This window comes from Adiantum capillus-veneris, chromosome 1 (assembly GCF_014529385.1).
Source record: "Adiantum capillus-veneris isolate H3 chromosome 1, ASM1452938v2, whole genome shotgun sequence".
Lineage (NCBI taxonomy): Eukaryota > Viridiplantae > Streptophyta > Polypodiopsida > Polypodiales > Pteridaceae > Adiantum > Adiantum capillus-veneris.
Window position 1 is genome coordinate 115,061,437 of NC_140931.1, and position 23,155 is coordinate 115,084,591.

At 42.9% G+C, this 23,155-nt stretch overlaps 1 protein-coding gene across 1 annotated transcript; it reads left to right on the forward strand.

Moving 5' to 3' along the window:
• Positions 1-22,499: 22,499 nt before the first annotated feature.
• LOC147465398 (uncharacterized) lies at positions 22,500-22,862 on the forward strand. Its single transcript, XM_086489707.1, has one exon. It carries the CDS (start codon positions 22,500-22,502, stop codon positions 22,860-22,862), a length of 363 nt encoding a protein of 120 aa, XP_086345833.1.
• The last annotated feature ends 293 nt before the right edge of the window (positions 22,863-23,155 follow it).

Sequence of the window (23,155 nt, forward strand, 5' to 3'; positions counted from 1 at the left end):
GTGTGTGTGTGTGTGTGTGTGTGTGTGTGTGTGTGTGTGTCATAGTCTAGGTGAGTGTGTGTGGTTGGAAATTGGAAGAAGAGGTGGACAGTTTGATGGTGATTGCTTGGAAGCTTGTGTTGAGTATTTTAAGCGGTCGATCTCCCCCTCTTCTCCCAACAGTGGTATCAGAGCGAACAGGTTCGATTGAATTGGCATCAGATTTCAATTTCAAGGAGGGAACTTCTCGATTCAACAAACCCGATTTTACAAAGTATTGAATTTGCAAGTCAAATCTGTGCGGTCATAATTTGGAAGCTTAATCGGTGAATTAATCAACAAATTGGCTATCATCGGCAACAGAATCGGTATGTACATCTCTTAATTTCAAGCACCGGTTAATTTTTGTCGGGAATTGGCAAACTACGGCCAAGAAGGCAAGAAGAAGAGAATTGCGGAATGAAGGAAGGGATTTTTAAAGGATCGACAAAGCAAGTAAAAGGCTTTCGAAGGAGCTATTCGGGATTATTTTCAACTCTCGTAAGCAATTAACTCAAAAAGCGAGCTCAAGATAGTCAAGCCAGATGAGAAAAGAAGGACTTGGAGGAATTCTTGAGCTAAATATTTCGAAAATTTTTGCATCTCGTAACATCAATTTTAACTTTAAAATCCCTCTTTTGCTAAGAGCCCAATCACCCATTCTTGCTCTCGATATTCTTGACCCTTGACGAATCTCACCATCTGCTAGTTGTTGACGGCAACAAACTCAATTGGCACCGGCCAAAAATTGTTCCGCTCCGGAATGGTAGAAAGTTCCGCTTCGAACCGGCAAAAATTAATCGGCATCGGCGGTGAAGATAATTTTTGTTTTTCGTCGATCTTTCAAAGAACAAAATTGATAGAGTGGTAAAACGACGATCACAATTAAGCCGACAATCATTCGCCAAGGAGCAGGTCACCTGAATAACTTGCGGAAAAATGACTACCTACTACTTTCTGCTCTGGGGGTATGGAAGATCGGGTGCCACGAATTCAACCGACTCGCAAACGCACCGTCGCACCGTCTCCTCTCTTACAATTTCCTAGCACATCGCCATTCCGGACTGGACGCCACTGCTCTTTCTCAGCTAAGTACATTAAATTTCTGTTATTTATTTTATTTTATTCTGCATATTGCATCTGTGAATATCACCAAATAGCCTTTTTAAGAATTACCATTTAAGTTTTTTATTTTTTATTTATTTAAAGCACGCAATCATGGCACACCTTCCTCATGCACCCACGATTGCAGAGCAACTTCAAAATTTGCAGCGGTCACTCACATATGAACTCATGCGAAGGCAAGAACTTGAAGATAAATTATTGCATTCTGCACACACCGAATCTGCACCGGCACCCAGGAAAAACAAAATTAGCAGAAAAGTCTTCTTTTTCAAAGATTTTGATGGCACTAAAGATGCTAGCACGGTTCGAGCACGGGTTAGTCAGTTAGATGACTACTTTCATGATGAAGAATTTTCCGAGCGTGAAATGGTAAAGTGTGCATCCAATCATCTCACTAGCAAAGCTGCATTGTGGTGGAACGCCACCAAACAACATGGAAGAAGACCACACACCTCGAATGCATTTAAAAAAGTGTTTTTACCCCAATTTTTGCCCACATAGTACAAAGCTAAAGCACGACGTCAATGGGATTTAATTCGACAGGGTAGAAATGAAGATGTACAGGGTTACACTGACCGTTTTTGGAATTGTCTAATTCAATTGCAAGCTATTGAACATGTTAGTCACAGGAAATTGAAGCGAAAGTACATATCAGGCTTGGCACTACAAATTAGTGCTGAGGTAGATATGTTCGAACCAGATTATCTCTCAAAGGCCATTAACTTGGCTCTCAACGCAGAAAAGAAGAAAGGTGGACATTCCTCTCACAGTGATCAACCTACCAACACTAACCGCAACAAGAGACCTCCTTTCTCTCCTAACTTTGATAGAAGCAAACACCAAAGCCGTACCTTTTTCAAAAGACGAAGATTTGATAATCTTCCTACGATTGGTCAACCTCATACGAGCAACAACCACAACAACACTCAGCAACGAGGCAACCAACATCCTTCCAACCAGCGTTCTCCACCAAATTATAATGGTAACAAAAAGGTGAAGTAACAGGGGAAAACATCTCTAGTATTGGTAAATCAAATTTCTGATGAAACTGAAACTTCACGTAATTCCACACACTATGAATTTCTCTCACAATTTAAAGATTGTTTCATGCATGATCTGCCACCTGGAATTCCACCATCACGCCCAGAAGACCACAAAATTGACATCATACCGAGTAGTGAACCTCCTTGTAGAGCACCTTATCGTGTAAATCCTACCGCACACAGGGAAATACAAACTCAAATCACTGATTTACTTGACCAAGGCCTAATCCGACCTAGTAGTTCACCATACGGAGCTCTAGTACTTCTTGTCAAGAAGAAAAATGGAACCTTTCGTATGTGTATCGACTACATGGCTTTAAACAAGATCACCATTAAGAATAGGTTTCCAATTCCTAGAGTGGATGACCTATTAGACAAACTGAAAGGGGCACACATCTTTAGCAAAATTGACTTTAAATCAAGATATCACCAAGTCAAAATGTTTGAACATGATGTCTACAAAACTGCTTTCAGAACACAAACTGGACATTATGAATTTCTTGTCATGCCATTTGGTTTGACAAATGCACTAGCCACATTCACACGCATGATGAATCGAAAATTCATTGACCATCAAGATTTTGTGATTGTATTTTTTGATGACATTTTGGTATTCAGTAAATCTGAAGAAGAGCATAAGCAACATTTAACACGTGTATTTGATCTGCTTGCACAAAATCACTTGTATTTGAATCTTGAAAAGAGTTCATTTTTCCAATCTGAAATTGAATATTTGGGACATATTGTATCGGGTAAGGGAATACATGTCGATCCAAAGAAAATTGAAGCCATTCAATTCTGGCCTAGACCCAAAAACTTACATGAGCTACGATCTTTTATTGGTGTTTTTAGCTATTACAGGAAATTTGTTTGTAATTTTGCTTACAAAGCACATTATTTGACTCTCTTGTTGAAGAAAAGCACACCTTATGAATGGATTGATTTCCAAGAAAGCTCATTTAATGCACTTAAACATGCTTTGACTAATGCACCTGTACTGCAATTGCCTGATTTTGAAAGACCATTCTTTGTGGTAGTCACTGATGCTAGTGGAAAAGGTATCGGTGCAGAAGATAACCATCCAATTGCTTTCGAAAGTTGTAAATTCAAACCGTCTGAAACAAAGTTCAGTACTTATGATAAAGAGTTGACTCCTGTGGTACATGCATTGAAAATGTGGAAACACTATGTAATGGGTACTGACTTGATCATTAAAAGTGATCAACAAAGTATCAAATATTTACTTTTTCAGCCCTTAATAGATGATAGACATATTAAGTGGGCCGCTTTTGTTACCATATACATGTGGTAGTGATGTGTGTGAACACACTAGGACCGCCGGGGCATTTTTTCCCTCTTTAGGAGGTTTTTTCCCCCGTGCATTGTATATACGCCCATCACTCTAGGGCTATCTATCTTTCCATTGCACACTAAGGAATACACTCTCTATTGTGTGCCTTGAGCTTCCTTCGTCTTCTCCAAGCTGTGTGTGTTTCTCTGCAACCCTAATTCCAACAATTGGTATCAGAGCAGGTCACGTCCTTCCGGGCTTAGTCGCCAGCTGCTCCAGCACACGCATGCTCACTTTCTCCGATTTCAGTGAGCTTTGGCAAGCGTTCGCAGGTCGACAAATATTTTGATTTGGGCTCATTTCGGCCTCCGTTTCCACTACGGGCAGTACTGCACAGGTTATTTCGTCATTTTGTGCAGATTTTCTGTCAGTGCCGTTTTCTGCATAACAGGTGCCTTATAGTCTTCGACGGTTTGTGCTATATAGCACAAGTTGTTCCCGCTCCATTTCTCCTATTTTCGGGCAGTTTTCACATCAGGTGCAGCATTTACCATGGCTGACAACAACAACACAGATGTGTTCAAGATGTTTGCTGCTGAGGACAGGTTGGATGGGAACAACTACCCTATGTGGGCTTATATGATGCAACACGTTCTTGTGTCAAAAGGTGTCTGGAACATTGTGCAGGGCATTGATGTACGTCCTGGTTCTGAAGATGTAGGCAATATTGAGGATGTTGCAGTTCTTGCTGCAAGGATTGCAGCTGTTAGAGTTGTTTTGCCTACAGCAGAACAAGCTCGTTGGGATGTTAAGGATGCGCAGGCTCATGCATTGATTGCGTTGTCTGTGAAGCGCACCATTATTCCTCACATCCGTTCAGCAAAATCTGCAAAACAGGCTTGGGATATTCTAGCAGGTCTTTATGCAAGCCGCAATGAGGCTAAAATTGCTTTGCTGCGTAAAGAGCTAGAGTCGAAGATTATGCATGAGGAAGATGATATGGACACTTTCCTTGCTAGTGTCAAGGATATCAATGAGCAACTCATTTCTGTAGGTGAAGTCATTTCTGACAGTTCCCTTGTGCAGACTGTTCTTGATGCCTTACCAGATTCCTACCAGACTTTTGCTAGTACTTGGAGACTGATGACCCAAGGAAATCCTGAAGTTGTCAAGTTTGATGCATTATGCACATTGCTGTTGCAAGAGTCACTTTCTAGAAAAAACAGGACTAGGCAGCGTGCAGTTGAACAGGCTTTTATTGCTTCTCAAAGAAAGGGTGGTAACAGTAATGCAGCCACTTCTTATGGTTCTGCTGCGAGTGGCAAAAATTCTGTTCCTAATGCTTCTGCTGGCAGCACTTCGTCTGGCAATTCTGGTGATAAGGGCAAAAAGAAGATGCGTTGCCATTATTGTAAAGCCAATGATCACTTGATCAAGTCGTGTCCTAAGTTGAAGGCCAAAGAGGCTAAGAAGAAAGAGGGTGGTTCCACTGCAAATGCTGGTTCCACTACAAATGCAGCCATTGTTGAGTCTTCTGTGAAAGGAGATTGTGATGCTGATGTTGATGCAGAATGGGCTTTTAGCGCAGAGTGCACTTACAATCCTGCTGTCCATGATGCATGCTTGTCAGTTGCTGCAGATTCACATGTGTGGTATTTCGACAGTGGTGCTACAAAGCACATTACCTCACATCGTGAATTGTTTACCTCTCTCGAGTCTGTCCCTCATGGGAATTCAGTCACTTGTGCCAACAACGCCTCTTATCCAGTTCAGGGAGTTGGAAAGATTGTGCTCACTGCTGCTAATGGCAGTTCCTTCACACTTGTTGATGCACTTTATGTACCTGGGATCAAGAAGAATCTCTTGTCTGTATCCGCACTTGCTAGACTTGGACTTGTAGTCAAATTTGTGGATGACAGATGTACAGTTCATGATCTCAGTTTTGGTGATGAAATTGTTGCATCTGGGCTTTTGTGCCGTGGGTTGTATAAGCTCACTTTGTACGACAAGTGTGGACAAAATTTTGCAAATGCTGTTGCAGATTCAAGGGCTATTTCAGATGCAAAACTTTGGCATGCACGTTTTGGTCATCTGAATTTTGCCAGTTTGCTGCGTTTGCAGAAATCTGATATGGTTGCTTCTTTGCCGCCTCTTGAAGCACCTATCAAACATGTTTGTGAAGGCTGTATTCTGGGTAAAATGTAGCGTTCTAAGTTTCCAAAGGATGGTTCAGTTAGGGCCACATGCAGGTTGCAGCTTGTGCATAGTGACGTTTGTGGGCCCATGCAAACTCCGTCCTTGGGCAATTACCTGTACTTCGTGACTTTCATTGATGATTACTCCAGGCATGCGTGGGTATTTCCGCTTAAAGCGAAGTCCGAAGTTTTTATGTGCTTCAAACAATTTTTGGCTATGGCTGAAAATGTCTCAAAATGTACTATGGGCACCCTCCGTTCCGATCGAGGGGGGGAGTATATGTCTCATGAATTTAATGCATTTCTGGCTAGTCGTGGGATAAAACACCAATGTACAGTGCCTTATACACCTCAGCAAAATGGTGTTGCTGAGAGGAAAAACAGGTCACTAACGGAAATGGCACGATGTATGGTCAAAAGTCAAGCTTTGCCGCATTCTTTTTGGCTTGAGGCCATCATGTGTGCCACTTATGTACTTAACAGGTGTCCTACGAAAGCTTTGCAGTTTATTACTCCATATGAAGCATGGCATGATAGAAAACCTTCTATTGAGCACATGCGTGTTTTTGGCTGTTTGGCATATGCTTTGGTGCCACAAGTGCAGCGCAGAAAATTGGATGATAAGGCTGTCAAATGTATTTTTGTTGGTTATAGTGTTGAAAGCAAAGGTTACAGGTTGTATCATCTGCAAACAAAACGTATTTTGGTTTCACGGGATGTAGTGTTTGTGGAAGATTCTGTTCAACCCTTGCTGTCATGTACTAGAGACAGTAATGTAAGCTCACAGGACATTTATGACACTTTGTTGCCTCTTTTCAGTGGTGGAAATACGAATGCAAGTTCCAATGAGGCAAATGTACAGCCTATGGGGGTTTCTGAAAATGTTTTAGAACAGCCTATTACTGATGCAGATGTACATGATGTACTTGATGAGGAAAGGGCTGAAAATGAGCAGGCTAGAGGTATGCCAAAATGGCTGGTGCACACTTTGCGTGACAGTAAATTGGATGCACCTTTATCTAGTCGTACTCGTTTAGGCTCTCGCCATGCATCTTATGCATCAGATTGTTATGCTTTGGCTGTGTCTAGTTTACATGATGTTGACGAGCCTCTGTCTTTTGATGAAGCACAGAATTCAGAAAATTGGATTGCTGCCATGAAATCAGAATATGATGCACTTATAGAGAATGACACATGGACTTTATGTGATTTGCCTCCTGGCAAAAAGGCCATTGGTACGAAGTGGGTTTACAAGTTGAAATGCAAGCCGGATGGTGAGATCGATCGCCATAAGGCTCGACTTGTTGCAAAGGGTTATGCACAACAAAAAGGCATAGATTATGAAGAGACTTTTGCTCCCACTTGTCGTATGACTACTGTGCGTTTTCTATGTGCATTGGCAGCTCATTTTGGTTGGGATGTACATCAATCAGACATTGTTACTTCTTTCTTGAATGGTGACATATTTGAGGAAGTTTATGTAACGCAGCCTCGTGGTTTTGTCATAAAAGGACAAGAGGACAAAGTGTGCAAATGTAAGAAGGCTTTGTATGGGTTGAAGCAATCTCCTCGTGCTTGGTATGAGAAAGCTGACACTCATTTGGTTAAACGAGGCTTTCGTAACAGTCCAACAGAAAGCACATTGTATGTAAAGCGTGAGGATGATGTATTTCTCATTGTGGTTCTTTATGTTGATGATTTGCTGATCACTGGACCAAATGAGAGACATATTGCTGAATTTAAGGCTGATTTGAATGCTACTTTCAAGATGAAAGATTTGGGACTGTTGCATCATTACTTGGGTATACAGTTTAAGCAGTGTGATGGTGGTATTGCCTTGTGTCAGAAAAGTTACATAGAGACATTGCTATGTAAGTTTGGACTTGAGGATTGCAAACCTATTGCTACTCCCATGGAAACAGGTTTGAAGTTGAGTCTACATGATGCTGGCGATCCTGCTGATGTCACTCTTTACCAAACTGCTGTTGGCTGCCTCATTTATGTATGCAACACGAGGCCAGATATTCAGTTTGCAGTCTCGCAGGTCAGCAGATTTATGCATAGCCCAGGGTCTAAGCATTGGCAGGCTGTCAAGAGGATTTTCCGCTACCTTAGTGGCACTTTACATCTTGGCTTGTTTTATCCCAAGGGGGGATCATTGCCGCCAGACTTACATGCTTTTTCGGACTCAGATTGGGCTGGTTGTTTTGACACGCGAGTGTCCACAAGTGGTTTTTGTTTCATGCTTGGCAGTTCATGTATATCATGGTTGAGCAAGAAGCAACCTACTGTGGCCACTTCGAGTTGTGAGGCTGAGTACAGGGCAGTCTTCACAGCTACAGTTGAGTGTGTATGGCTCAGACGCCTTATGGCTGACTTGGGTGTTGGACAGGACACTGCCAACACTATCTACACTGACAGTCAGAGCGCATTGGCAGTTGCGAGGAACCCAGTTTTTCATGCTCGCACAAAGCACATTGAGGTGCATTACCACTATGTCAGGGAGAGGCTCTCAGCAGGAGAGATCAGCTTGGCTTATGTGCCAACACAGGACAACCTTGCAGATCTTTTCACAAAGGCATTGTCTCGTGAGAAGCTTGAAGCTTTCCGCAAAGCTTTGGGCTTGCTCCCCTTTGTGGACTGATCCTGTCCTCAGGGCATGGCACTTCCCTTTACTCATGTGCCAGCTCTCGTTCACCGCATCACTCCAGGGGGGCTTTGTTACCATATACATGTGGTAGTGATGTGTGTGAACACACTAGGACCGCCGGGGCATTTTTTCCCTCTTTAGGAGGTTTTTTCCCCCGTGCATTGTATATACGCCCATCACTCTAGGGCTATCTATCTTTCTATTGCACACTAAGGAATACACTCTCTATTGTGTGCCTTGAGCTTCCTTCGTCTTCTCCAAGCTGTGTGTGTTTCTCTGCAACCCTAATTCCAACAGCTTTTATTCAAAGTTTTCAGCCCAACATTCAATACCAACCTGGTAAAGAAAACGTTGTAGCTGATGCTTTGAGTAGAAGACCCTCACTTAATCATCTATCAACCATTACGAGAACTTCATTTGACACTATGCTTGACACTTATGCACATGATGATGACTTCAAAACGAAATGGTTGCACATGCTTGATAATTCTGTACACACATTTCTCGAATACACTATTCAAGAAAACTTCCTTTATTTCAAACAAAAATTATGTGTGACTAAACCTTTCCATACATTAATTATTGAAGAATTGCACAAACCTCCTTACGTTGGACATAGAGGATTTGCTGCAACTTTTCAAAATTTATGTCGTGATTTCTATTGGCCTACTATGAGAATGGATGTTAAATAGTATGTGTCAACTTGTTTGATTTGTCAAAAAATCAAAGCAGCTACAGGTAAGAAATTGGGACTTTTACACCCTCTCCCCATTCCTGAAATACCTTGGGAACATATTTCAATGGATTTTGTTATTGGTTTCCCACTCACAACGCACAAACATGACATGATATGGACTATTATTGATAGTTTATCTAAACAAGCGTACTTTGTTCCATGTAAGAAAGCACTCACAGCACATCAAGATGCACTTTTGTTTCTTAAGACTGTTTTTCCACATCATGGTTTGCCTAAAGTGATTATTTCTGATCGAGACTCAAAATTTTGTAGTGCTTTTTGGACTACTGTATTTGAAAATCTTGGCACTACACTTGACTTCACTTCTGCATTTCATCCTGAATCTAATGGTCAAACCGAAGTCACCAACCGTACTATTATTGACTTGTTAAAGTCTTATGTTTCTTCTCAACCTAAGAAATGGGATGATTACCTACATATTTTGCAATTTGCATACAACAACACCACTCACACTGCCATGGGTAAATCTCCATTTGAAATTGTATATGGTCACTCACTACATACTCCTGCTTCACGTATTTCTAATGTTGTGCCTGCCGCCGGCACTGATGATTTCACTACTGACTTTCATGATATTTATGCAAGTGTGCATTTTTCCATTAAACACTCACAAGAACTTTACACTAGGCATGCTAACAAACACCACAAAGCACACCAATTCAAAGAAGGTGATCATGTTTTACTTCGCATCGAAAAACGAAGGATCAAAAGTGTTGATACTAATGTCTTTGTTAAGCTTGCTCCTCGTTTTTATGGACCTTTCAAAATTTTAGTCGTCATTAATGATGTTTCTTTTCGTTTAGACCTACCTGCACATTGGCACATTCACAATGCCTTTTACATTAGTCTTTTACGCCCATTCCGAGGACCCCTACCTACACACCACATTTATGAAGACCCACCTTCACTTGTAGACCGAGAAGAGAAACTCATCCTTGATAAAATAGTTCACAATGAGACCACCACTACACGCACTGGAATGGTTTATAACCGTTACCTTTTGACTTTCAAGGGCCACCCTAGAGAGGATGCCAAATGGATGCTTGAAAAGTTTTTTTGCAACCTTCCCGACTTTCTCCACACTTTCCATCACTCACGGTCCAGTTGATTTCTCTATTGAGCAACTGAGGACATTTGCTATCCCTGGTGGGAGGGATGTTATGAGACTGGACACCCTTTTGTTGTAGTGGTTAGCTGCAATTGGGATAGCGGGCGTAATGGTTAATTATGTGCTGTCTATTTATTTTACTAATTGAGTTGATGGTGATTTTGTAGAGTGGAATGCGGGGAGTTGATGAAGAGGCGACGACAATTACTCTTAGCCATTTTATATTTTCACAGTATCTTAGAACATCATTTCAATAAGCCACTATGGCTCTGTAAATAGTTGTAGTGGGAACTCCCCTTATGGGTCATGCAAGAACTAATGAGCTTCACTCATTTACAAAAGTGAAGTGGTTGTAAAAGAGGGGCCTCAATTTTTGGCACCTTAAACTCAAAATAATATATTAAATACCAACTCCACAAGAGAGGTTCCATGGAGTTTGGGGCTAGATTTAGGCCTTTCTCTTGTAGATTCTCTTCTCTACTCTCTTAAGCTATGGGTATTTGCTGTGTACTCTCTAATCTAGTCTCCATCTCTTACACATCTCTTACACTCTCTTACAAGCTTGTTTATGTCAATTCTATATTTACTGTGTCTGTCATAGTCTAGGTGAGTGTGTGTGCTTGGAAATTGGAAGAAGAGGTGGACAGTTTGATGGTGATTTCTTGGAAGCTTGTGTTGAGTATTTTAAGCGGTCGATCTCCCCCTCTTCTCCCAACACCCGCTCTCTCTCCTCGCAGCCCCAATTGTGCCATGCAGACGGCCATCAATGCAATCACTCAACACACACACACACACACACACACACACACACACACACAAGCCGCACCTTAACTGCTTCTCTCCCCTGCTAGCGATCACATATGCAGAACGATAAGAAAGATAAGAATGCAACTCGAAAGCAGAATGCAACTAGAAAGTTGTGGCAACCTTCACCTTCCTGTTTCGAATGTCTCTCTCTCTCTCTCTCTCTCTCTCTCTCTCTCACACACACACACACACACACACACACATACACACACACAGGCCGCACCTTAACTGCTTCTCTCCCCTGCTAGAGATCACATATGCAGAACGATAAGAAAGATAAGAATGCAACTCGAAAGCAGAATGCAACTAGAAAGTTGTGGCAACCTTCACCTTCCTATTTCGAATGTCTCTCTCTCTCTCTCTCTCTCACACACACACACACACACACACACACACACACACACACACACACACACACACACACACACACACACACGTGCGTGCAACGCGCTCTGTTTCTCTCGCTCCTTAAGTTATTTCTGGCGCGTCTGTAACGTGCTCCTTAAGTTACTTGTGGCGCATCTGTATTAACAGTGGCTTGCCGGCGGTTCAATTCGTGGCTCAGAGAGTTTGAAGGTGCAGGACCCCGCCTTCAAAGATGGTGGCTAACTCTACGCTAAGGGCGTGGTCACACGGTCTTAGTTATCCGTAATGGATAACTAAGGGCAACCATGCAGCTGCAAGTACAGAGAAAGCGGCAGCAAACTGCCTCGTGGTTAGGCGATGTGAAGAAATTTTTGCTAACTGCCACCTGCAGGTAAAGCAATAGGATGCCACTCACACCAGTAGGTGCCGAGTAGAGAGAGAGAGAGAGAGAGAGAGAGAGAGAGAGAGAGAGAGAGGAAACACCCTGGCGCTGCTGCCTACTTGATCGCATGGGCCATTGGGCTGCCTCCACGTCGCTCAAAAACGTTAAATTAATATCTTTAACCTGCAAAAGATGCGCAGCAAGCAGGTGAATTAAAATACTCTTTTGCATAGTGGTGCAACTATGCCGAAATTGGCATAGTTGCAAAAGCATGGGCTTAGTTTTACTATGCACCCTACTAAGCTTCGTGTGACCACGAAAGAGGAATAGTTATCTGTCAGAATTACAGATAACTATGCCTCGCCTGACCATCGCCTAAGCTTTTATTTGTTTTTGTAGGTAAGCCTTCAGCTTGCAGTTTCAAACACGTGAAAGGTAACTCGTTTTGCCATTACAGAATATAGTATAGTATAAGATGGAATTTTTTACTGCCTACAAATGGCAGAATATTTGAAATATAAAGTGATCAAATGTTGGTATCATACCTGGGGCAGGCCTTTTTGTCAATTGTGGTCATACACAAGGGCCTCGTACTGCATAGTAAGAACACAAGGGCATACATAGCAATTGTGGTCATACACAAGGGCCTCGTACTGCCGATTTCATGAGACATGGCACCCGGGATGTAGATTGCGTGCAGCAGAGGAGCCGACATAGAGATGAAAACACATTCTGTAGGGGCAACTATATTTAGCCAGTAGTGGCAAAAGATGCCAAGCAAGGAGGGCTTTCTGACATTGAAGATCATCGCACGCCAGAAGTGAACCGCCTATCATCTGGATTTGAACACATGTTCCCGCTAATGGTTAACCAACAAGTCAGCTAGTGCATGCCAAGAACTCACGCACGGTTGTACTACCGTAACTGGGGGCCCTTAGTATGTTTGGTGAGTTCCACCACAGCGAGGTGTCTGAAGCGTTCTTGTCTTTGCCCAGGTAATGAAAGCAACTATTGCCATAAAATCATGGAGATTATGGGCTTGGGCTGATGCTTCAATGTTCTGCAGGAAGCATGCCATATCTCTCCTAGGATTCATAGGCAGCAGTCTCCTATAGCAGCCCCAGTCAAGATTATCACATCCTAACCATGGTAAAGCTATTACAAAACATCTTACCCATGACACTATCAATGTCCCTATCCTCTATGCACCCAATATGCATCGGCACTGCAGCCTGTCTACTTCCGCCATCAAGTAGGCATCAATGTGCTTCCTCCACTCACATCAACATCCATAACCCTGCTCGTTGTAGCTAGTTTCCCTTCAACCCACGTCTCTCTCTCTCTCTCTCTCTCTCTCTCTCTCTCTCACACACACACACACACACACACACACACACACAGCTTGTAGGCTGTAGCTCGTAGTTGCATGGGACTGCTCTTACACTTGCTTATAAAGAGGAGGGAATTGAGAACAGGTGCACAGAATGGGCATGAAGGTCGGGGGGAGAGCCTCGTCTATAAGTGACATGGAATGTCACTCGAGGGATCTACGGTAGGGGCAAGTGAACGGCGGGGCGCGCGATCTGCGCCGTCGAATCGACGCAGCAGAGGAGGGCAGATATTTGATTGCGCAAAGGTACATAACTTGTATCAATGGGCGGCAGCATAGGTGGATTGAGCTGCGGGCTCGTGAGGCGGAGATTATGGGTTCGAGAGATGAAGCTAGGCACTGATAATTTTTTATTTAAATTGGGGGGCGATCAACGACCGATCCATCCTAGTCGTTGATCCCTCGAGTCCACCCCGTGACACTTATGGAGAGAGAGAGAGAGAGAGAGAGAGAGAGAGAGAGAGAGAGAGAGAGAGAGAACATTGGAAGCAAAACAAGCTTAGCTGTCAGAGGGAGTTAAAATAGGAGCAAATGTTACCAACATACAATTTCTTGATCACTTGCAATTAGTTGATGCATCTATTCTCTTCAATGATGGATAGCTCTTCTTCTGACTCTATGAACGTTTCTCAAGGAGATCATGATGTAAATAAATTCATCATGCCTACACCTCCAGAGCGCAATAGCGTGCGAGTTGCAAAGCAGTTGGCCAAATCCGAGGAGAAATTGAATTGCAGGGGTCCTTCAAAGTGTTTAGAAATCATTCATGGAATTTGTGAATGCAACGAAGCTATCCAGCAAGAGTGCAGAAACTTCTTACAAAAGGTTTGCAAACAAGTTCGAGGTGAAGAAGACTGCATCACCTTTTGAGAGGAGGTGATTTTGGCATTGCAGGGTATCAAGGATGAAACTGCATGATTATAAATCAATCAACATGAACTCTACACATTCATGAAAAATTTCCAGCATAAGGTTATGCAACAATTGTCTTTGTGCTTCAAAGAACACAAGGACCAAGTTGAAGCCTTGAAAGCACATATACAAGGTTTGGGGTTTGTGATTAGGACCTTTAAAGAACACAAGGAGCAAGTTGAAGCTCCGAAAGCGCATGTAGCAGATTTAGGGTATGAGATGAAGACCTTAAAATTTGCAATTAATCGCTTGAATGACATCGATAGGAGACTTAGTCGTGTTTTCATGCCTAACGCACTACACGGGAGTGATACTACATCCTATCCTAAAATGTAATGTTTTTTATGAAAGAGCCTCAAATTTAGGGTGCTACATGTCTTCAAAAGCACATTTCGGCTTGAATTCTATTCTATAGTCTTGATGAATGATGAGGCTCAAATATTCAGGCGAGGTGATCTGAGGAGCCGATGTTGCAAGAAAAGGTTAGGCGAGCTGAGGAGTCAACCCTGCAAGAAGACAAGAAAATGCTCACCCTTCAACTCACCTTGCTGTTGTGATATAAAAGCATCAACGAATGAAAAGGTTCGCTGCTGCTAACCTACAACGTTGTTGCAAGGTGACCTAGATACTGACTCTGTCTGTACAATTTGGCTCTATCCCGCCAGAGTATGTAGACATCTAATGTTATTTCTTTTGCTAGGCGGTTCTCTCCATTGGCGCAGCTGAGCTACAATGACCAGCCGCCCAGGTTCTCTCTCTCTCTCTCTCTCTCTCTCTCTCTCTCTCTCTCTCTCTCTCTCTCTCTCTCTCTCTTTGCAATCGAGGGCGAGGCTGTGTATTGAGGGGATGTAGAACTGTAGTAACGTTAAGTGAGACGTGAGTGAGAAGTTGCCATGGAAGGTACCCTCCAGCTCTTCAAACCCAAACTCCACCTGCCTCTGGCCCCGTCGCTATACTAGCCAATGCAACTTAGACCCGCCATGTATGCAAACTCCACCTTCCTCTTGAGCGTCATGCCACAGACAAAAACAACCCCACTCCACCTGCCTCCTAAGCACCATGCTGCAACCTGCAATGCGGTGTGCCAAACTGCAGCACGATGTGCCCACTCACATGCTCCTGACCAACCCATGCCGCAGTATGTAGACAGCTAATGTTATTTTTGTTGCTAGGCGGTTCTCTCCATCGCTGCAACCAGCTGAGCTACAACGACCAATTGCCCAGGTTCTCTCTCTCTCTCTCTCTCTCTCTCTCTCTCTCTCTCTCTCTCTCTCTCTCTCTCTTTGCAATTGAGGGCGAGGCTGTGTACTGAGGGGGTGTAGAACTGGAGTAGCGTTAAGGGAGACATGAATGAGAAGGGACCATGGAAGGTACCCTCCAGCTCTTCAACCCAAACTCCACCTGTCTCTGGCCTCGTCGCTATACTAGGCAGTGCAACTCAAACCCACCATGCATGCAAATTCCACCTGCTTCCTGAGCGCTATTCCGTAGACAGAGACAACCCCACTCCACTTGCCTCCTGAGCGCCATGCCACATCGAGCTGCAATGTGGTGTGCCAATCTGCAACACGGTGTGCCCACTCGCATACTCCTGACCAGCCCATGCCGCAGGTGTCGGCTGAAGCCACTACTGCAAACCATCTCCATCATCACTGAGCGCCATGCTGCATGTGGCAAGAACCAAACTCCACGTGCCTCCTGAGCGCCATGCCGCAGGCAAGCTGCAACGTTGTGTGTCCAGCCTGCAACACGGTGTTCCCATGGGATTTGGTTATATTTCGGCCTGCTAGGCCGCGTGGCAAAGCAAGGGTCGCCGGTTGCTGGTCGAATGTAGCCGTTAGGTGACCGTTGACCAAAAAGTCAACACACGCAGCTCACACGGAGTGTTGAACCCCCGACCTCACATCCCAAGAGCACTACCCTAACCACTGCACTACGTGCGTGCATATGCACGTGATGGGGCGCATGCGCTACATATGTTGAAGATGTCTGCTGCCCCCCCAAAAAGCGACGTGACCGGCTGGGTTAGTCACGCCCACCTACATGCAGCCTAGCAAGCCGATATTTAACCAGAGCCGTGCCCATGCCGCAGGTGTTGCCGTTGCTAATGATGAGCTGCGTAGCCTGAAGCCACTGCTGCAAGCAATCTCTATTGTCGCCCTGCAGCTGGCCATGTTGCTCAACAAGCAAGTGAGAAGGAGCTGCTGTCCATGCGGCCAACGCCGCTGCCACCCTAGCTGCAGTGCATGAATATCGAAAATATTTTTTCCATTGAATCTTTCTATAGTTACTCTATGTAATTGAGCTCAAAAAATTGTTTTTGAAGGACCTTGGAGCTACTCTAGGCAGAGGCATGTTTGGGGAGACCTACTGGCGAGTCTTCAAAAAATTATTACAAAAGAATATTCTCTCCTTTAACCCCCTCTCGCCCGTATACCTTCTTTGCTTCATTGCTTCACCTCTGAGAGCCCTCCTTGAATCACATTGCCTCCTTGCCATAGACTACACTGCTTTCCTTCTCTGTGATGAACACTCCTATGCGCCTCCTCTACCCCATACCCTTTTGCCCACCTCACCTTTGCGGCCTCTGTATACCTCATCGAAAATATTATCCATGCTAGGCATATCCCCCCCTCCCCCCCGCGTAGGCGGGTTTGCCTGTTGGTCTTGCTATATGGCGTCGGCCATCGTTTCACAACGCAGCAATACTACTATAGTAGCCCATCTGCAAAAACTAGATGCCCTCTTCCATGTTATCAACATTAGCAGTCACAAGCAGGCAACCAAGGAGGCCTCTCCCTCTTGACACTGCACCTTGGTGTCTTTGCCCACGTCTTGGCGAGGCAGCATATTGTTAATAGAGGTTCGTTGCATGCAAAGAGAGCGGAACTGGTGCAACTGTGTACACGTCAATGAAAGAGAGACGTCTATGTACACGTTAACATTTATGCATTTACTTTAAAACGGAGAGCCTTAGGATCTCTCAAGATTCCATTGAAAACTATATTTTCTCAGGTTTTGGTATCAGCTACTCTAGGTAGTGGGATGTTAGGGCTTATTCCTTTCCTTCAGTTTGTCAAGAGGAAATTTTAAAAAATTAGGCATATTTTTTGGGTTTTACACTAGTTTTCTTTGTTTGGGGGCGGAATTTCTCCTTTTTCTCTTGCCCTCCATCGGCATTTTTGAAATAGCTGAGACACATTTTTCCAGAACATTACATTCTTCACTGTTCGAGGTGCTATATTGTGATAATACAGTCACAAAAAAACACTTAGTGCCTCATTTCGAGTAGAACTTGAAGATGTCAATGGTCATGGTGGATTGCATTTTGAGAAATCGGCAAGGTAATAATGACTATATATGCATATGGCATAGGTTCAACACTTTGTATATATGGTATTCATGCCGAAACACTTTGTATAGATGGTGTCATGGCTTGAGCCTGTCCAGTATTATTTTTCTTCGAACGAGACCCAAGATCTTGCTTTGTTTAGTCATAGCTTTTTGCACAATGTCATGACACCAAAAATTAGTTTAGCAGGTAGTGAAAGTAGACACCATATAATGCTCGCAATGATCTAATGGCTTGCTTGCCCACGAGAAATACTGCATCTAATGTCTTGCAATGACAAGTTTCTCCCTACCTCTCCTTCTCTCCTCTCTCTAGACAATGACAAATATTTGTCTCTTTTTATACCTAGATTTTCCCACTTTATCATAATTCACTTATACACGTTTCTCCCCCCCCCCCCCCCCCCCCCCCCCATCTTTCTATCTCCCTCTCTATATATATCCATGTTACATGAATCGAATGACTAGGTTTATAATTAATTATAATTTGACACATGACGGTGTAGAAGGCGAAGACAGTTCTAGAAGGTGGGAACTGTCCCTTAGAAGACCAAGCAGTAGGAAGCAATCAGACTGGCAGTAATTACCACAGGATCATATAACAAATTGCTCAAAGCTTTCGGATTGGAGTATTCAGATAATAGGGGTGATGAAGACATTCTCTGCAAACTAGATAAGATTAAACAAGGGAAGTTTTCAGTGAGAAGTTATGTAGAAAAGATCAAGGAGTTCACCAGGCAGTTGCAGGAGCCACCATCAGAAAAGAGGCTACGCGCATGGTTTCTAAATGGGTTCCGTAGTAAAAAGCTCAAAGAACATGAGATACCTACACCAACAAAGAAATTCAATGGTTTAGTGCAAAGAGCTTTGAAACTTGAACATCAAGCTAAAAAGGAGAGAAGCCACAAGAAGAGGAGGTCTAGTAGCAGCAGTTCTTCCTCTGAGAATTCTGATTCTAGTGCAACCTCCAGCTTCTCTAATAGTGGCTTAGATGAGAAAAGCAAGGATAAGGCTAAGAAGGGGTCTTGGTCTAGAAAAATTGATGAAATGGCCCTGCAGATTGCCGAAATATAGCCAAACCAGACAACCAGTTAGGAGAATGGAAACTTGGTGCTCAAGGTGAAAATCGAAAGATCACGTTTCCAATGAATGTCCACAATGTACCTATTGCAAAGCGTATGGTCATTTATGAAAAAATTGTGGCATTCGCATTTATCACTTCAAGAAGGGAAAGGATTTGTCAATAGTAGCATTTACCAATGTTGAACCAGCCAGAGTAGAGACAACCAGTGTACCCCAAGAAGAGAAACCTGGTACCAGTGGTACTAGTGCTGGGCGCGGTAGATACCAAGGTGGTACTGGCCGGGACGGAGGTTGTGGTAACTTTCAAAACCGAAGCATGAATTGTTATACTTGTGGCAAGTATGGGTACTTTGCAGCTCAATGTCCAGAGACGCCCACTACTGCGGGGGCTACAGAGGTGAAAGTCCCAGAGCCAGTTCCAATAGGAGCAGTTACACACAGTAAAGGGATAGTCATTGAGGAAATCCCAGATGAGCCGGTAAAACCACTCAGGGCTGAAACTAACAAATGGACTCAACAGAGAGAGGTATGGAAGGCAAAGGACAAAGAGAAGGTAGTCGATGAATGGCAGGAGCAAAGAGAACTAGCGGCTAAGATCACCGAAGATCTAGCCAAGAAGCTAGCAGAGCAACCAAAAAGTTATGAGGCTTGAGTCATTCAGAAGATACAAACCTAGTCTTCTGAGAAAAGACAGTCAGATCAGTTAGGATTTGGACTTTCTGAGACCATGCTGGCTGCAATCTAGGGACTGACAAAGGATCTAGAAAATGTCAAAATTAGATCTAACTAGAATAAGAAACAGTCCAAAAGGTAAAAATGACACCAGAGCGGAAGGTTGGCATTGTGCAAATGGTTTCGTTTCCTCAAGTTCTGAGGATAAATCTGATCAAGAGAGAGAGAAAATACATGTAAAGATCTGTGAAAAACTGACAGTTGAATTAGAATACATTAGAAAAACTTTGCCTGAAGCAACAAAATTATCAAACAACGAAAGAAGGTTGAAGCCTATGCAAGAGCAGTTGACCTTGCAGCCGTCAGGGATGATGAAGTGCTGGTGATCTAGGTAGACTACAAAGTCATAAAACAATGGGAACCATTGTCCGTTGTCATACTAGATGGAGGGGTAGGTGTCAGTATCTTGGGGACACACCTTCAACAAAGAATGGGGATCACAAACTTGAAACCAGCACCATTCAAGATTAGGATGGCCGATCACAGAGTTGTGCAAGCAACTAAGATGATTGAAAATATGCAGATAAAAGTGGAAAAAGAAAAGTTCAAGACCAGCTTCTTAGTTCTAGATGTGCAAGGCGCATATGTGATGCTATTGGGATGCCCATGGTTGCAAACACGACATAGGCTGTTCACGATTACATCAATCAGACTCTGAAAATATAGGGTTCCAGTAGAAGAATTCAGCTCCAGACAAACAACACCAGAAGATGGAGAAAGGCATTGTGACTAGAGGAGTTTTGTCAAAAATATGGGGTAAAGAAAATTGAGAGAATGCTGGCGGCAATGAATATTCTTCCATTGGTCGAGATAGATCTAAACGTAGTATTATCTGACAAGGACCAAGCTGGAAAGAAAAGGAAGCAATTTCCAGATCAGTTCACTGAATAGAATCCTGGAGAACGACCAATTCAGCTAACGAGATGGCCAGAGAAACCATTTGATTCCAAAGAAAAATTGTCAGATTCCAGTACACCAACGGCCATTGAAAAAATGCACTTTGAAGAAATTTATGAAGTTTAGAATGACAGTTCAGAACTACAAGGAACATCCTGGAATTATGTTGAGGAGTCAACCAAAAGGAAGGGAGGTGGGCCTAATTGGCTGCTTCCAGATGATCATGAAATCGAAGAGTGGAATCTGGGACGTTCTGAGGAAAATCCTCGACTAATTAAGGTAAATAGGCATCTAGACTCAAGAATGAAAGATAAAGCTCGAGACATGTTCCAAAAGTACAAAGATGTATTCGGATGGGAACATACCAATCTAAAAGGCGTAGATCTAGAGGTTTGTCAACATAGAATACCTCTGAGGCCAGATGCAACACCGGTGCGTCTGCAATGGTACAAAATGAATCCAAATTATGCCAAGAAGGTCAAACAAGAAATCCACAACCTTCTGAAGGTTGGATTCATCACAGAGGTAGCCAGTAGTGACTGGTTGTTTCCGATTGTGGTTGTGCCCAAGAAAAATGGAAAGCTCAGGGTTTGTGTGGATTATCGAAAGTTAAATTCTCAAACAATCAAGGATCCTTTTCGATTACCTTTTACAGAGATGCTTCTTGATGCGATTGCAGGCCATGAGATGTATAGCTTCCTGGATGGCTATAGTGGTTATAATTAGCTGAAGATTGCTTCTAAAGATCGGAGTAAAACCACTTTTCTTACTGAATGGGAAGCATTCATGTATCTGGTCATGCCATTCGGTCTTTGCAATGCTCCAACAACGTTCCAACGGTGTATGATGGAAATATTCAGTGCTTTCTTGCACTGATTTCTTTCCATATTTATGGATGATTTCACTCTATTTTCAATAGAGGAGAAGCATTTATTATTTTTGGAAATGGTCTTCCAAAGATGTAAGGAAAAGAGGATCTGTTTGAACCCATTGAGATCTATTTTTCTGGTATGGAAGGGACAACTACTGGGACATATAGTGTCCAGGAATGTCATATAGATTGCCAATGATAAGATTCAGAGTGTCCAATACGCCAAGGCACCCCCACACATCATTAGAGTTAAGTTCATTCCTGGGATATATCAATTTTTATAGAAGGTTTATTCATATGTTTGCTTCCAAGGAATTGCCTTTGTATGAGCTCACAAAGAAAACCAACAAGCTCATTTGGATTGCTGAATGTGAGGATATTTTTTGGTGTTTAAAGAATGCCATTATTAGTAAGCCAGTACTCTGGCAACCAGATTGGAAATTTATTTTCCATGTGAATGTCGATGCATTAGGATTGGAAATGGGAACAATTCTGGATCAACCAGAAGGGAGGAATGACTATCAGGTGTATTTTGCTCGTTGGAGTTTCAGTCAGGCTGCACAAGGATACACTACTACGGAGAGAGAAGCTTTAGGAATGGTTTTTAGTACCACTATGTTTCGACATTATTTGCTGGGCAAGTTGTTTCATTTTTATGTGGATCATCAGGCATTATTATTTTTTATCAACAAAGTTATTATTCAAGGGTGATTGATTAGATGGATGATGTTCCTGATGGAATTTGAATTCTGTATATTTCATAAGACCGATAAATCCCAATATTGTGGAGCTGATTTCCTATCCAGAAGCACTGATGGTTATTTCGAAGTATCCCTGAGAGATGAGCCAGTGGACGCAGAAATGTTTCAGATGACAGTTGATGAAAATACGGATCTAGAATGGTCTGATATATATCAGTTCCTTTCCAAAGGAGGATTCCCAAAAACTGGACTCAAAATCAGAAGAAGGCTCTGATTATTAAGAGACTGATGTTCACCATCATCGGAGGTTTTCTCTATAGGCTGGGAGTATTCTTTGAAGGTACTTTGAAGGTGTGTACCGACGGAAGGAAGAATGGAAGTTATTTCCAAAGCACATGAAGGGGATTCTAGAGGAAATTTCTCCACTAATATTACTTACAAGCTAGAAGCTTTTGTAGGCTGGATTGTGTGGGAAACTCTGATATATGATGTTTGAAGTTTTTGTAAAACATGTGATATATGTCAGAGGATGGGCAGACCAATAGTAGCAGATATGACTCCACTTAATCCAGTTCAACCATTGGGAGTATTTATGAAATGGGGTCTAGACTTCATGGGTCCATTCAAGAAGATTACTCCTAGGAAGAACGGATATATATTGATGGCCACTTGTTATGTCACCAAATGGGTAGAGGCCAAGGCTCTTTCAGGAAACACCGCAAAGTCCACTGCTGTCTTCTTATTTGAAAATATTATCTGTCGTTATAGATGCCCTGTGGAGATTGTGTCTGATCAAGGAACACACTTTATTAATAATACTATGGATATTCTGATGGAAATGCTTTCAGTAAAACACAGAAAGTCAATGCCATATTATCCTAGGTGTCATGGGCAAGCTGAAAGCAGTAACAAAACCATCAAGAACATTCTCACCAATATTGTGCAAAAGGAGCCACACCAATGGGATCTTAAGCTCCAAACTGCTCTATGGGCCTACAAGACAGCTTATAAAGTTACCATTGGACTAACACCATTCAGAATGGTGTATGGTACTGAAGCTGTAGTGCCTATAGAGTTTGTGAATCACGGTCTCAGGATGGTGGTGGAATATGGATTGGATTTTAATCACAATATTAAACAGAGACTGGAGGAACTAACACAGTTGGATGAGTTAAGACAATGAGCTATGCTGGAACAGGAGATTATTCAGCAAAGAAGGAAGCACTGGCATGATAGGAGAATCAAAGTTAGGGAGTTCCAGAACGGCAACTTGGTTTTGCTCTATTAGTCCAAACTAAGCCCAAAGAAGCCAAACTTGAAGATAGCTTGGGCTGGTCCGTATGAAGTGGACTGGGTGTTTTCCAATGGCACAATAAGGTTGAAGGATTTATCTAGATTACTGTTGCCAGGTGTTTATAATGGGGCCAAGATCAAGCTATATTATTCTAACGAGAAAGAGACTTCCAGAGAAGAAGA